The 11,376-nt window shown below is 39.2% G+C and overlaps 1 protein-coding gene across 3 annotated transcripts; it reads right to left on the bottom strand.

Moving 5' to 3' along the window:
* Positions 1 to 6,258: 6,258 nt before the first annotated feature.
* LOC111330722 (uncharacterized) lies at positions 6,259 to 10,355 on the bottom strand. Of its 3 annotated transcripts, XM_022935630.2 has the most exons (6): positions 10,283 to 10,355; positions 9,475 to 10,068; positions 8,937 to 9,010; positions 8,728 to 8,835; positions 7,052 to 7,264; positions 6,259 to 6,877 (listed from the first exon to the last, which is right to left on the bottom strand). In XM_022935630.2, exons 2-6 carry the CDS (start codon positions 9,801 to 9,803, stop codon positions 6,402 to 6,404), a joined length of 1,200 nt encoding a protein of 399 aa, XP_022791365.2. In that variant the 5' UTR covers positions 9,804 to 10,068; positions 10,283 to 10,355; the 3' UTR covers positions 6,259 to 6,401. The 3 variants fall into 3 exon arrangements, with proteins under 3 accessions (XP_022791365.2, XP_088610833.1, XP_088610834.1); XM_088754707.1 differs by having other exon boundaries at positions 8,728 to 8,829; positions 9,475 to 10,316; XM_088754708.1 differs by lacking the exon at positions 8,728 to 8,835 and having other exon boundaries at positions 9,475 to 10,315.
* Between the last annotated feature and the right edge of the window lie 1,021 nt (positions 10,356 to 11,376).

Raw genomic sequence — 11,376 nt, 5'->3', positions numbered from 1 at the left:
ATCAAAGTTGGCGGCCATCTTGGCGCGGCCAAAACAGCCCTGTGACGTCACTGGTTGTGTACTTCTGTGAAAGAAGGGTAAAAGCATGGAGTGTGGCTTGTATGTTGGGAAGCCGAAAAAGAGGATTTCGGGCAAAATGCCATCCTCTTCTTCTTCATCGGTGGCCATATCGGGATCTTGGCTATCTGCGAGAGGTTTGCCTGGATAGGGAGCAAAATTCCCGACTGATATCGACAACGAATCTCTACCAGTCTATTTAGTTAATCGGCAACTGACGAGATCCACAAGATTAGGATCGAAACCGCGGTCTTGCCTGACCATCTACAGAAAATGTCGAAAAGACATTATAACGGCAGATGGGCTATTAAACGCGCCGGACCAAAGCAATGCCATTCAGAGAATGAAGAAAACATGGAAGCCTCATACGACACCGCCATTGAAGATGATCTAATCGGCAAGTCTGAGGATAACAAACAAATCCCTCTGCACAAAATGCCCAGCAGAACATGCCCAGAATCCCTACAATATAGGGCGAGGGCCAAAATAAGAGCAGACGAGGATTTAAAAAATGAGATAAAGCAAATCCTTAACAATGCGGAGCAAGAAACAGTAAAGGCGATCATGTGCTTCTATGAACGTGAAATCGGATGTTTTAATACCGAAATAAAGAAAAGAAAACGAGCCAAAACGGCTGTAACACTGAACACTAAGAGCTGTAGTATGATCGAATCAGCGCACGTGGCGCAAGCTGAATACTAACTATGCTGAAAGCAATCAAGACAACTTAACGATCGAGACAGTAAAAAAAATGGCTGTACATCTACAAAGGCGAACGATTCGAAAAAGACGCAATCCTTGATGTGCGTACTCAGTGCCACACAAGAAGCAAATTCTCATGAAAAACTGGCATTTAATGGAAACACAACCACTACAGAGCGAACTATAAAAAAATCCGCCGCTCGTATCTTACAAAAGAGGGCGGTCGCTCAAAGACATACCCGTGAGGGCTAAACTTTGAATAGGCTACTCTAAACACACGCTGGGGAGTCAAGTAGGCCTGTCAACCCCATTTTACGGCACCATCTTCCTCTTCGCTACTGGAGACAACTTCGCTTCGTTCAGAAGAAGATTCACTTAACAAAACTTCAATATCTGCCATCTCCTTCGCCCACGAATACAAACAAATAGTGAGTGGAATAAACCATGCTATCGGAGTGAACACAGCCAGTGACGTCATCAATCCATTTCGCTCGGTACCAGAGCCCGGACATGGTTTTGTGTAAAATTTTTGATTTGAACGGTTAAAAAAGATATCTTTCGCGTGATTTTGGCCAAAGCAAATTATCTCATGATGATCACCATATTCAAAACTACAGGTTAGAGCAAAAATTTCAGATACGAAAATTTCGGAGGTATAAGGACGCTTGTCCGATTATACATCGACAAGAGGGCGCTGGCTTCGGATTAGGAGAGCACTTTATCGTCTCCAGCTTATATTCTGAGGTAGTTTATGTGGTAGTAGAACGCTTGTGCATATGATAGAAAGGTGGCGTTTTCGGAGACCGGTTGTTGCTTTGAATCTTGTATTTTAGTTTGCGGCGTTTCTTTTAAATGTTTTCCGTTCTCTTTTGTCTTGTCTTCTTTTATTTTCATCAGATGTTTACCACTCAAGATTATTGGGACAACATCCCCGACCACGTGAAACCGAACACCAAAGATCTTCTGACCTTTTTAATGAAGTCTAAGGTGGATTCCACAGTTAAAAGATATTCAAAAGAAATCTTCAAGTTCTCAAGATGGTGTAATTTCGTCAATTGTATGAATAAATGTCAGCTTGGATTGCCTGAGCATCCAACCATCATTCCTTTGGTGTTGTATTTCTATAGTATTTAAACACGAAGGCGCGCTATATAAAGAAGTCTTCCCTGGGAAGACCTAGGCTCATTTGTCACTCACCGTTGACGTGTGCGGGTCAAATTAGACGAACAAAAGGAGCTAATGAGATATCTATTGTTTACTTCCACCAGCATGGTGGCATGAGGTAACGTGCGAACCACCTACTTCGATCTCAAATTTACCGCCACAAATAAAGACAGCGTTCCATTGGAGAAAGGAAATACAAATCTCAAAAATTCTTGTATTGTGATGAAGACATAAAACGATTTTGAGGAATGCGCCCGCTGTTCACTGCTTTGGAGTAGCTGTAGCTCAAGCTGACTTGACTCTAAGAGTTCTACATCACACGACGGTTGATTGACAAATGGTCCAGTGGGACATAAGGCTCCTTTTATAGCGCGCCTTCGTGTTTAAGGAGAAAATAGTTTACGTTCGTCTGAGCGCAGCGAATTAGAACGTAACTATTTTTATCTTTCGCGTGTGAGGATATTGGTGTCGCCATGGTTACTAAAATGATTAGCCAATTAGAAGAGAGCGTCCCGCTCAGGCGCGCGGCAGTTTTGAAATTTTATCAGATAAAATAAACAGAACATTACATGCATGGCCGCTTGGGGATAAGAATTTTATCTTCGAGTTGCTTCGCTCACTCGTGAGAAATACTTACAGCACTCGAAGATAAAATTCGTATCCCCGCGTGGCCATGTAATATCCTTTATAGCTAAACCTACAACCAAGCCCACGGAACCGGCAATTAGTGCATCTGTTTTACTCAATACTCTTGCTATATTCTTTCGCTCCCAAATTATATAAGAGTGATCTTTGAAAAGGTTGGAAAAAAAGCCATTGCGAAACGAAGACAAAATCACTTTGTCGAGCTTTGCGGCGCATTTTGAGATGGAGATTTTGGCAGGCTAGAGTGTGTTATGTAACAAAGTTCGATACAACGCGCGCTGTCATCGGTTGAAAGGGCTTGTTTTATCTGAGAACAAAACAAACAGCGTAATTAAAGCTGTCGCGCCATCTGCCAATTTGTACAATGTTCAACCTTTTCCCAGTTTTCTTTCTAGCTGTTTTTTAGTTAATTAAAATGAAATTTCTGGCAAGTAGCAACAGAAGAACCAAACAAAAGTTTCTAAATATGCTAAGCGCCGTAATTGATGCTATCCTAACATGAACAGAAACGAAAACAACCAAAAAGGAAACGAAATGGATCGTCCGAATTTTGGCGGTTTTACGCTCAGTTAGATTGTAAACTAACGAACGGAGAGAGATGTAAACACAGCTAACAGTCGAATAGTATATATAGCTTCGAGTTCAAAAACAAAACAGAAAAAATAGGAGTGATGAGAAGAATATAAAATACCTGGGAGTATATATTGACAAGCACCCAAATTGGCAACCGCAAATACAATACATAAACAATAAAATGGCAAGAAACATTGGAATTCTTACTATATTGAGACATTATGTCAAATTTAATATGTTAAAGCAATTATACTATGCTTTGATATATCCCTATTTAAGCTATGGTATGACTACCTGGGGCTGTGCCACCGATACTAACTTAAAATGCCTCTGTATCAAGAAGAAAAAATGTCTTCGTAGCATCTTCTTTGCAAATGCTGGAGAGAATGCCAATCCCTATTATAAACTACTAGGAATTCTAAAGTTGGCAGCTATTTATAAATTCAGAATATGTTGTCTTACGTATAAGATTAATATTAAAAGGGTAGCATTCCAGATGTCTTCCTTGATACCCTGACCCCAGCATCTGAAAAACAAAATTATAATACAAGATTTGCTACTACTAATAACTTTTTTAGACCAAGAGTATCCACCAACACGGGAAAATCATCTTTTATATTCTCTGCTTCAAAGAAATGGGAAACTGTACCCACTTATCTTAAATATATGCCTGACGATAATTTCAAAAGAGAATGGAAACATCATATTTTACTCGACCAAACCTGATCATTTTACTTTACTGCTGATCTACTCTTATGGAAAAATGTAAACTTCAAAAACTTCAACTTTTGTTCAACAAAACCTAATCAGTTTATTTACTTTACTGCTGATATACTTTTATTATAGGCTGCTATCTATTTATCTATTTATGTGACCATTACGGTGTCCAACTAGAAAGCCTTTGCTACTTTGCATTGGACACCGTGCACCTCTCAAACTTATCTTTATAGCCAAATATTACTATTATTCTTCCCTCTTTCTCTTACTTTTTAATGTATATTAACTTCTATTAATAGTGTGAAATAAATAAAGTTCAAAGGCAGAACTGTTAACAATTTAAGCAAATCATGATGGTTTAAGGGCGACTCCGATAATCGCAGTGAAGCAAGCCTCAGAAATTACATCGTCTACCCTTCGAGAGAACAACTAAGAGCTTGTTCTTTGATCCTTTCCACTGCGTTGAGTGAATGGCCATTCATCCCGAGCAATCTTCGTGGAATCTGAACTCATAGTGGAAAAGTCCTTAACACAGGGAGTCATTATTCAGCTACGCGTCGAAACTATGGTATTGTGCGCTTAATCGTCCCCAAAACTTTCTTTTTAAGATGTTCTAGCAGTTCTGGTTTCCGTGCTCTTAATACCTCCCTATATTAGCTTTTTTTTAGTAGTGCATTGTATTTGTTTAATATTGCAAGTACTTGTTATATCAATGAGTTGATAAGCGGAAGGAAAAAGAGAAGAAATTGTAGGAACGGAAAGAGAAGGACCGCATTACGTGAAAAGTGTTTTAGTCCTTCAGAAACGAGCTGTAATAAAGCATTATTGCTGTTGTTACTTTGAGACAAGTTCGGATGTCTTACACCATATACAGCTGCCAGAACGCTGCACTTATATACTGCTGATCTAAAACATGGAGAAAGAATCATGATAGAATCTTTAAGGAAAGTCGAATGTTCAAATTTTCCAGTTTAACGAAATACATTTTTTTCTTGGAAGACACTGCTTCTGCCAAAATTGTTCTCAGACATTTTATAGTTTAGAAGACGTTGCTGCCTTGTTCGTTAACGATAAAACTTCTGGATAATTAATCTTATTCTTTACTTCCTTAATTGAAGGCTGAAAAAAAAAAGAAAAAGAAAATGTATAAGGATATTGAATTGCGGGAAAAAAATTAAATAGCTCCGTCACAAAGGTCTCATTGTATTAACATAATCACACACTATAGTAATAAGTATGTAGAGCGTGCATTGGGTTAATGAATAAATGAACAAATATCTGAATGAATAGAAGAATGAATGAATGTTACTACGATGTTCAGATGAGTGAGGCACGACGTATGTTTGTCAGTCACCCCTTAACGCTAAACTCGTATTGTTATGGTGGGTAACTGGCTCCGTTTTCCAGTGACACCGTGTCGATTTCTCACGTATTTTGGTGTAAATAAAGCACTTGTAAATTTCTCAAAGACTAAACATTGCAATCGCCCGTTGTTGTCTTTGAAAAATTTACTCGTGTCTATTTAGAGCAAATTGCACTCGAAATCATGTTATTACCTAAACTAATATGATTTATGTGCCTACACTCGAGCATGTTCTAAGCAACACGGTATCGATCAAGCCCGGATGGTTGTCCAGGAGCCGAGATTTTTTGCCCTTTAAGTAGTGCAATTTTTCCCTCTTTTAAGCGGTCTCCCTTTATTACGCGTTTGTGGTCTTCACCTCTTTTAAACGGTCATTTAAATCAAAAATAAACTCTCAAATTAATTTTATTCCTTTTTATCTCCCGGAGATGTTGGTACTGTCCTAGAATCAATGTTGGTACTTTGAGTTCAAATGTCCTCGACCCACTGCAGATTATCTTTCTTCTTTGTACTGCCAGGACAAACATTTGTGTAGTTTCTGTACTGAGTTTGTGTAGTTACTGCAGTTTGTGCAGTTACTGTAGTTTATGCAGTTACTGTAGTTTGTGTAGTTACTGTTTATGCAGTTACTGCAGTTTGTGTAGTTACTATAATTTGTTCTTTTTTTTTCTCCCTAAATCTCAGTTATCAAGGTTTCACATAAATTTTTGGTAGTTTTTTAAAAACTAAAATCATTAGGTTTGCACTGATGAGCTGTTCTGTGGGGACTCGGTTAATAGGTCTGTCTAACGAGCTGAGCCAGCAGTTTCATAGTTTGGCACAGTTTCCTCGATGATCTGATGTTTACCCATTATAATGATTGACCAAAATAATTTCCTCAATTGAACTGATCAGATTGAAAGGGGGATTTGAATATCCGAGTAGATTCTCCACAACACCTTCAACTATCAACAGAAAACAAAAAATTAAGACAAAAAAAAAAAAAAAAAACAGAAGCAGCAAAATAAAAACAGCAATAAAAGCACCATTCTTGTGTAAACGCTTCAAGGTATTTATTCATTCATGAAATAAAACCTCCACATGTTCCTCTAGGCTCAGCCTATATAAACCATCTTGTTCAAAAGCTCTATCGAAAATCTGAAGCAACTAGTGTCTGAAGCGCTTTTCCATGGTCGACTCATCACTTAGTGCATACGGCGCAAGTCAACTCCCTACCAGCAACATATGGTAGGCATGGCAACGAACCACAGTGGCCTTCCACAATGTACAGAAGGGCACCATTGAGGTCGGCACGGCTACCGTGAACAAACTCTGCGTCTCGGTCAACGCAAATGAAGTTGCGAGACTGTTTGTGCCATGCGTTCTCCGACATCAGGTACCCATGGTACTCTTCGGTCCAAGCAGATGGGCACTCATTCCTTGCGGGTATCATCAGCTGGGTTGCACGCGAGCTGACATAACACACTGCACATGGGGCTTCGTGATCATGGAGGTTGCTTTTAAAAGGATTGAACCCCTTGACTTCATATTCAGTTCCATAAATGTATGACCCCGATTGATATCCGTCCTTGTACTTGTCGTACTTCGGGACCTTTGGCAGACATATGTACTCTCCTCCTCCACCATGATGGCCGTAATAGCTACTTCCAATTATACCTAGGAATACATTCAAGACATTTGGTGTTATAGTGTCATCCATCTATTTAAATCAACCCTGTAAATATTTGATTGAAAAATTGAAGAGACACAATAATAGTATCTACACGCAGGTACGATTTCGAGGAGTTAACCTATATAGTAGTATTATGAAACGTTTTAAACAATTTCCACCTTCATAAACCAACTGAACACCGCTAGGACACTTGGTCTTTCCCCAACGGACATATTTTACTCCAGTAATACCAGCTCCATCCCGTCCTCTGTCACCTTTGGGCCCTTGAGGTCCCTGACGCCCGGGCCTCCCACCAGGACCTTGCTCTCCCTTAGGACCAGGAGGACCAGAAACCGGCTTGTATGTACCATTTCCAGACTGTCCTGCTTCACCTACATCGTTTCGAAGACATTATAGCATAATTGTTCACATTAGGAACTAAAACTGGGGCAATTAAAAAAAAATGCCATTTAGCTGTTTTCCTGATTAACAATCATCTTAAATCGAAGGTCTGTTCTTTCGGGTCTCCAATGTATCTTTTCCTTAAGCAATAATTTGGATATATCAACAAAGTTGAAATGGTAAATTGGCCACCGTAATGATTACAAAAGCTGACGTTTCGAGCGTTAGCCCTTCGTCGGAGCGAAAGCCCTTTCCGCCGTTAGCCCTTTCGCTCCGACGAAGGGCTAACGCTCGAAACGTCAGCTTTTGTAATCATTACGGTGGCCAATTTACCATTTCAACTTTGTTGATATATCCAAATTATTTCGTTACTCCCACCGACGCAGCCCCAAACAGTTTCTTTCGAAACTATCAGCCTTTTTTCCTTAAGCAGTCTGTGATGCCTTTGTTTGTTCAGTTTATGACGTGTCCGTTTTTTTTTCAGTTTGTGGCACCCCTTTAGTTCGTTAAATTTGTAGCACCTCTGTTGTTTGTTCAGTATGTGACACCTTATTTGTTTGTTCATTTTTGTTTCACCTTAACAAAGTAAAGTTCTTTATCCAGTTTGTGACACCTTTGTTGTTGTTCAGTTTGTGACACCTTTGTTGTTGCTCAGTTTGTGTCACCTTTATTATTGCTCTGTTTATGTCACCTTTTTAGTGTTGTTCCGTCTATGACACCTTTGTTATTGCTCGGTTTGTGCGGTCACCTTTGTTATTGTTCAGTTTGTGACACCTTGGTCATCATCCAGTTTGTGACACCTTTGTTATTATCCAGTTTATGACACTTTTGTTATTTGTCCAGTTTTTGACACCTTTGTTATCATCCAGTTTGTGACATCTTGGTTGTTTGTTCAGTTTGTGACACTTTTGTTATCAACCAGTTTTTAATACTTTGTTATTGTCCAGTTTGTAATACCTTTTTTATCATCCAGTTTGTATAAATATCTTTGTTATTATCCAGTTTGTGACACGTTTGTTATCTTCCAGTTCGTGACACCTTTGTTATTATCCAGTTTGTGACACATTTGTTATTATCCAGTTTGTGACACCTTTGTTCTTTGTCTAGTTTGCGATACCTTTGTTGTTTTTTAGTTTGTGACACCTTTGTTGTTTGTCCACTCTGAGTCACTTCTATCGTTTGCTCAGTTTCTGATATCGCTGTTGTTTGTTCTGTTTGTTACACTTTTTTAGGTTGTCCATTTTGTTTTGTGACACCTTTGTTGCTTTTCCAGTTTGTGACAACTTTACTATTCCTTCAGTTTGTGATAACTCCGTTGTTTATTTAATTTGAGACACCTATCTTGTTCCTCTGACCTCGCCTTTTTTTTTTCAGCTTTTTCAGACACCTCTGTTGTTTGTGTAACTTATGATGTTTCTGTACGTGGCGGCTGTTGTTGTTGTTTAATTCTTACCCTTCGGCCCTGGTGCACCAGGTTTTCCTGCTATTCCTGGGACACCCGGCTTTCCAGGAGGTCCTGGAGGACCCATGAGACCTTCCCTACCATCTCGGCCATCTCGCCCTGTGTAAGAAATTTGAATTGAGAATTGGAATTTGTATAACCAATTTTAAATTGATTCTAGCAGATTAAACAAAATGTTATACGGACACAGTTTTACAAACCTCGAAGATATGCGAGAAACCACCAATCACTATGCTTGCTTGGAGTCAACACAGACCGATTGTTGGCATTGATCCTATTAGATTAAAAAGCGTAATAATCAGTTTAAGCAGATTCAGTCTGTGGGTTTGTATACAAGCGAAGGATCGTGGGAATAATATCATTTGAAGATGTAGGAACAGATTAATAATTGTAGGATCTCTTCTCGAAATTACATTTTAAGCAAAAAAATTGCCTATGGTGCGCGCAGCTCGTAGGACACCTAGTTTTCATTTTCATAACTAAATCCCTTTGTATCGAAAAACTTGTCTTAATCTAAGAAACCTTGAGAGTAATGTTAAGTTTGCGAGGAAATGAAATGAGGAGCTAGTCTGAAGGGAGGGCTTTCCTGATTGATGCACTGAGCGAAGCTCTGAGAGATTACTTATTTGTTGACCGAAAAGCGAATTATATTCACAAATAAAGATCAATAAATTCTATTTGATTAAGCGACGCTACAGAAGAGGGGTTTTTCAAAACGCAAAGCAAAGTACTAGATACCTTTTCTCCAAAGCTCGAAGTCGTTTTTCAAAATCTGCGATGGCACTCACTTGTGCTTTCCGTTTCAACGCTCTTTTTCTTCTGGCGTGATGCTCGTCTATGCCGGCCGTTTGCTCGTTGAAAGAAACATCCGAGTTTAATCTCTCACCTCTCTGTAGACTTTCTAGTTTTCTTTCCAAAGCGGCCATACGCTCATTAACCACCAGATAGTTGGAAATTAGAAATGTAGCGCAAATCGAGCACACTACCACAACCCAAAGGCCCACACGAGTAGAAGATTGTGCTGTAACAGGCTTCATTTCCGCAGAAGAAATGAGTTTTCCGTCCATGTAAAGATGTCGAAGCTTTCGATTACAAAAATTTTCGCCAAGCTGAATGTGGCTCGAAAACAAATTTCAACTAGTATATACATGACTCTTTGTGATTTCATTGGAGGCCATGTACACGTATGTTTATTTTCGTGCACGAGAATTTTCCAGTATTAGTAAACAATGGGTCGTCGTTGTTCGTCGCAAACTGTAAGTTGGGGCTGATTCAGTCCAAACAAAGTGCACCTAATAAAGAAATCGAGGCTGTTTCAAATGCTTGAAAAACCTAACAACAGATAAATGTCACTGGTTATGCTTTACATGTTCGATACTAACCTCGGATCTTACTTCCTACAATAATTAATAGTGGGCAAATCGACGGCAAATTCAAAACACACAATTATGCATGTTTAAAATATGAATTGTGTCAAATCTTACAAAACATTCAACATAGTTATCAAATTTAGCGTACAAAAGTGCTGCAACAAAATTAAGACAACCTCTTTTTCCCGTACAGTCGCGCTCAGTTCTTTCAACCTGTGTAGAATTATGAGCGACATGCTTCGACCGATCGAGGTATTGAGAAGAGCCATCACCGGAGGCAAAGTTTCGAGACAATGCGAAGAATGTCCGTTAAGCTAAAAGCCCAGAATAATTTTTGCATCGATCACCGAGAACGTTTTACTTGTATCATTCCTGCTCCGAGATTTAATTGGCAGGAATCTAAACAGACAGAAAATAAAGAACATGAAACAGGTTAGACCCGGTCTTGGTCGGTCTTTTATTGAAATTTGTATTCTTCGTATCTAGTCCGGTATTTTTGAGAACTAACTGCGTTATTTATGAGACAGATAAAAGTGAAAACAATTACGCGTAATCTAAGGCCTAGTTTATACGTCGCGCTACAGTCTAGTTTAATTCAGACGAGTTTAATTCAGACGAATCTAATTCCATTAAATTCGTCGTTCCGTGGACGTAACTCGTGGCGTGGTTTTATGCGTCGAAATCAATACGATCGAATTTAATTCTCTTCCCAAATGCATTGCCTCTGATCAGAGATTTCATTTGGAAACAAACATGACGCGGTTGAAATACATTAAGAAAATGTATCCATTTCATTCGACGCGACGCTAGTGCGACGTTAAAACTGAAGACGCGTTATCGATATTTCATCCGTCTTACCAAGACGGATAAAACGTCAAGGACGAATTTAATTTACCAGACGAATTTAATTCGTTTTATACGCCGCGCTATTGTCGAATTTAATTGCTTGTGGGACCTTGAATTAAATCCGTCTGAATTAAATTCGACTGTACCGCGACGTATAAACTAGGCCTAAACTAAGCTGATGTCAAATCAGCCGAAACTTTAGCAGAGGGTCCGTTGGCAATTTTGTTGGGATTTCGCTCAAGGAAACAATTAGCACCCTCCCTCGGCTAATTCGTGGATATACAAGCCAGGGATAACCTTCAAACAATTTTCTTTAAGTCAAAAATGTCTTGTTTACATCCAAAAGTAAATGAATTAGTGATATTGATTCGTTGCGATGACACGAAGCACATCACACGCGTGATTAAACTTGCTTTCATGACCC

The sequence above is a fragment of the Stylophora pistillata genome, chromosome 3 (assembly GCF_964205215.1).
Source record: "Stylophora pistillata chromosome 3, jaStyPist1.2, whole genome shotgun sequence".
NCBI classification, from domain to species: domain Eukaryota; kingdom Metazoa; phylum Cnidaria; class Anthozoa; order Scleractinia; family Pocilloporidae; genus Stylophora; species Stylophora pistillata.
The sequence above is the reverse complement of the archived record's forward strand: the minus strand, read 5'-3'. Positions and strand labels throughout refer to the sequence as shown.

Coding starts and splice junctions, on each gene's coding strand:
- LOC111330722 (XM_022935630.2), bottom strand. CDS start 9,803: ATGGACGGAAAACTCATTTCTTCTGCGGAAATGAAGCCTGTTACAGCA. Junction 9,011..9,474: donor CTTCGAGCTTTGGAGAAAAG/GTATCTAGTACT, acceptor TTAATCTAATAG/GATCAATGCCAACAATCGGT. Junction 8,836..8,936: donor GTTTCTCGCATATCTTCGAG/GTTTGTAAAACT, acceptor TTTCTTACACAG/GGCGAGATGGCCGAGATGGT.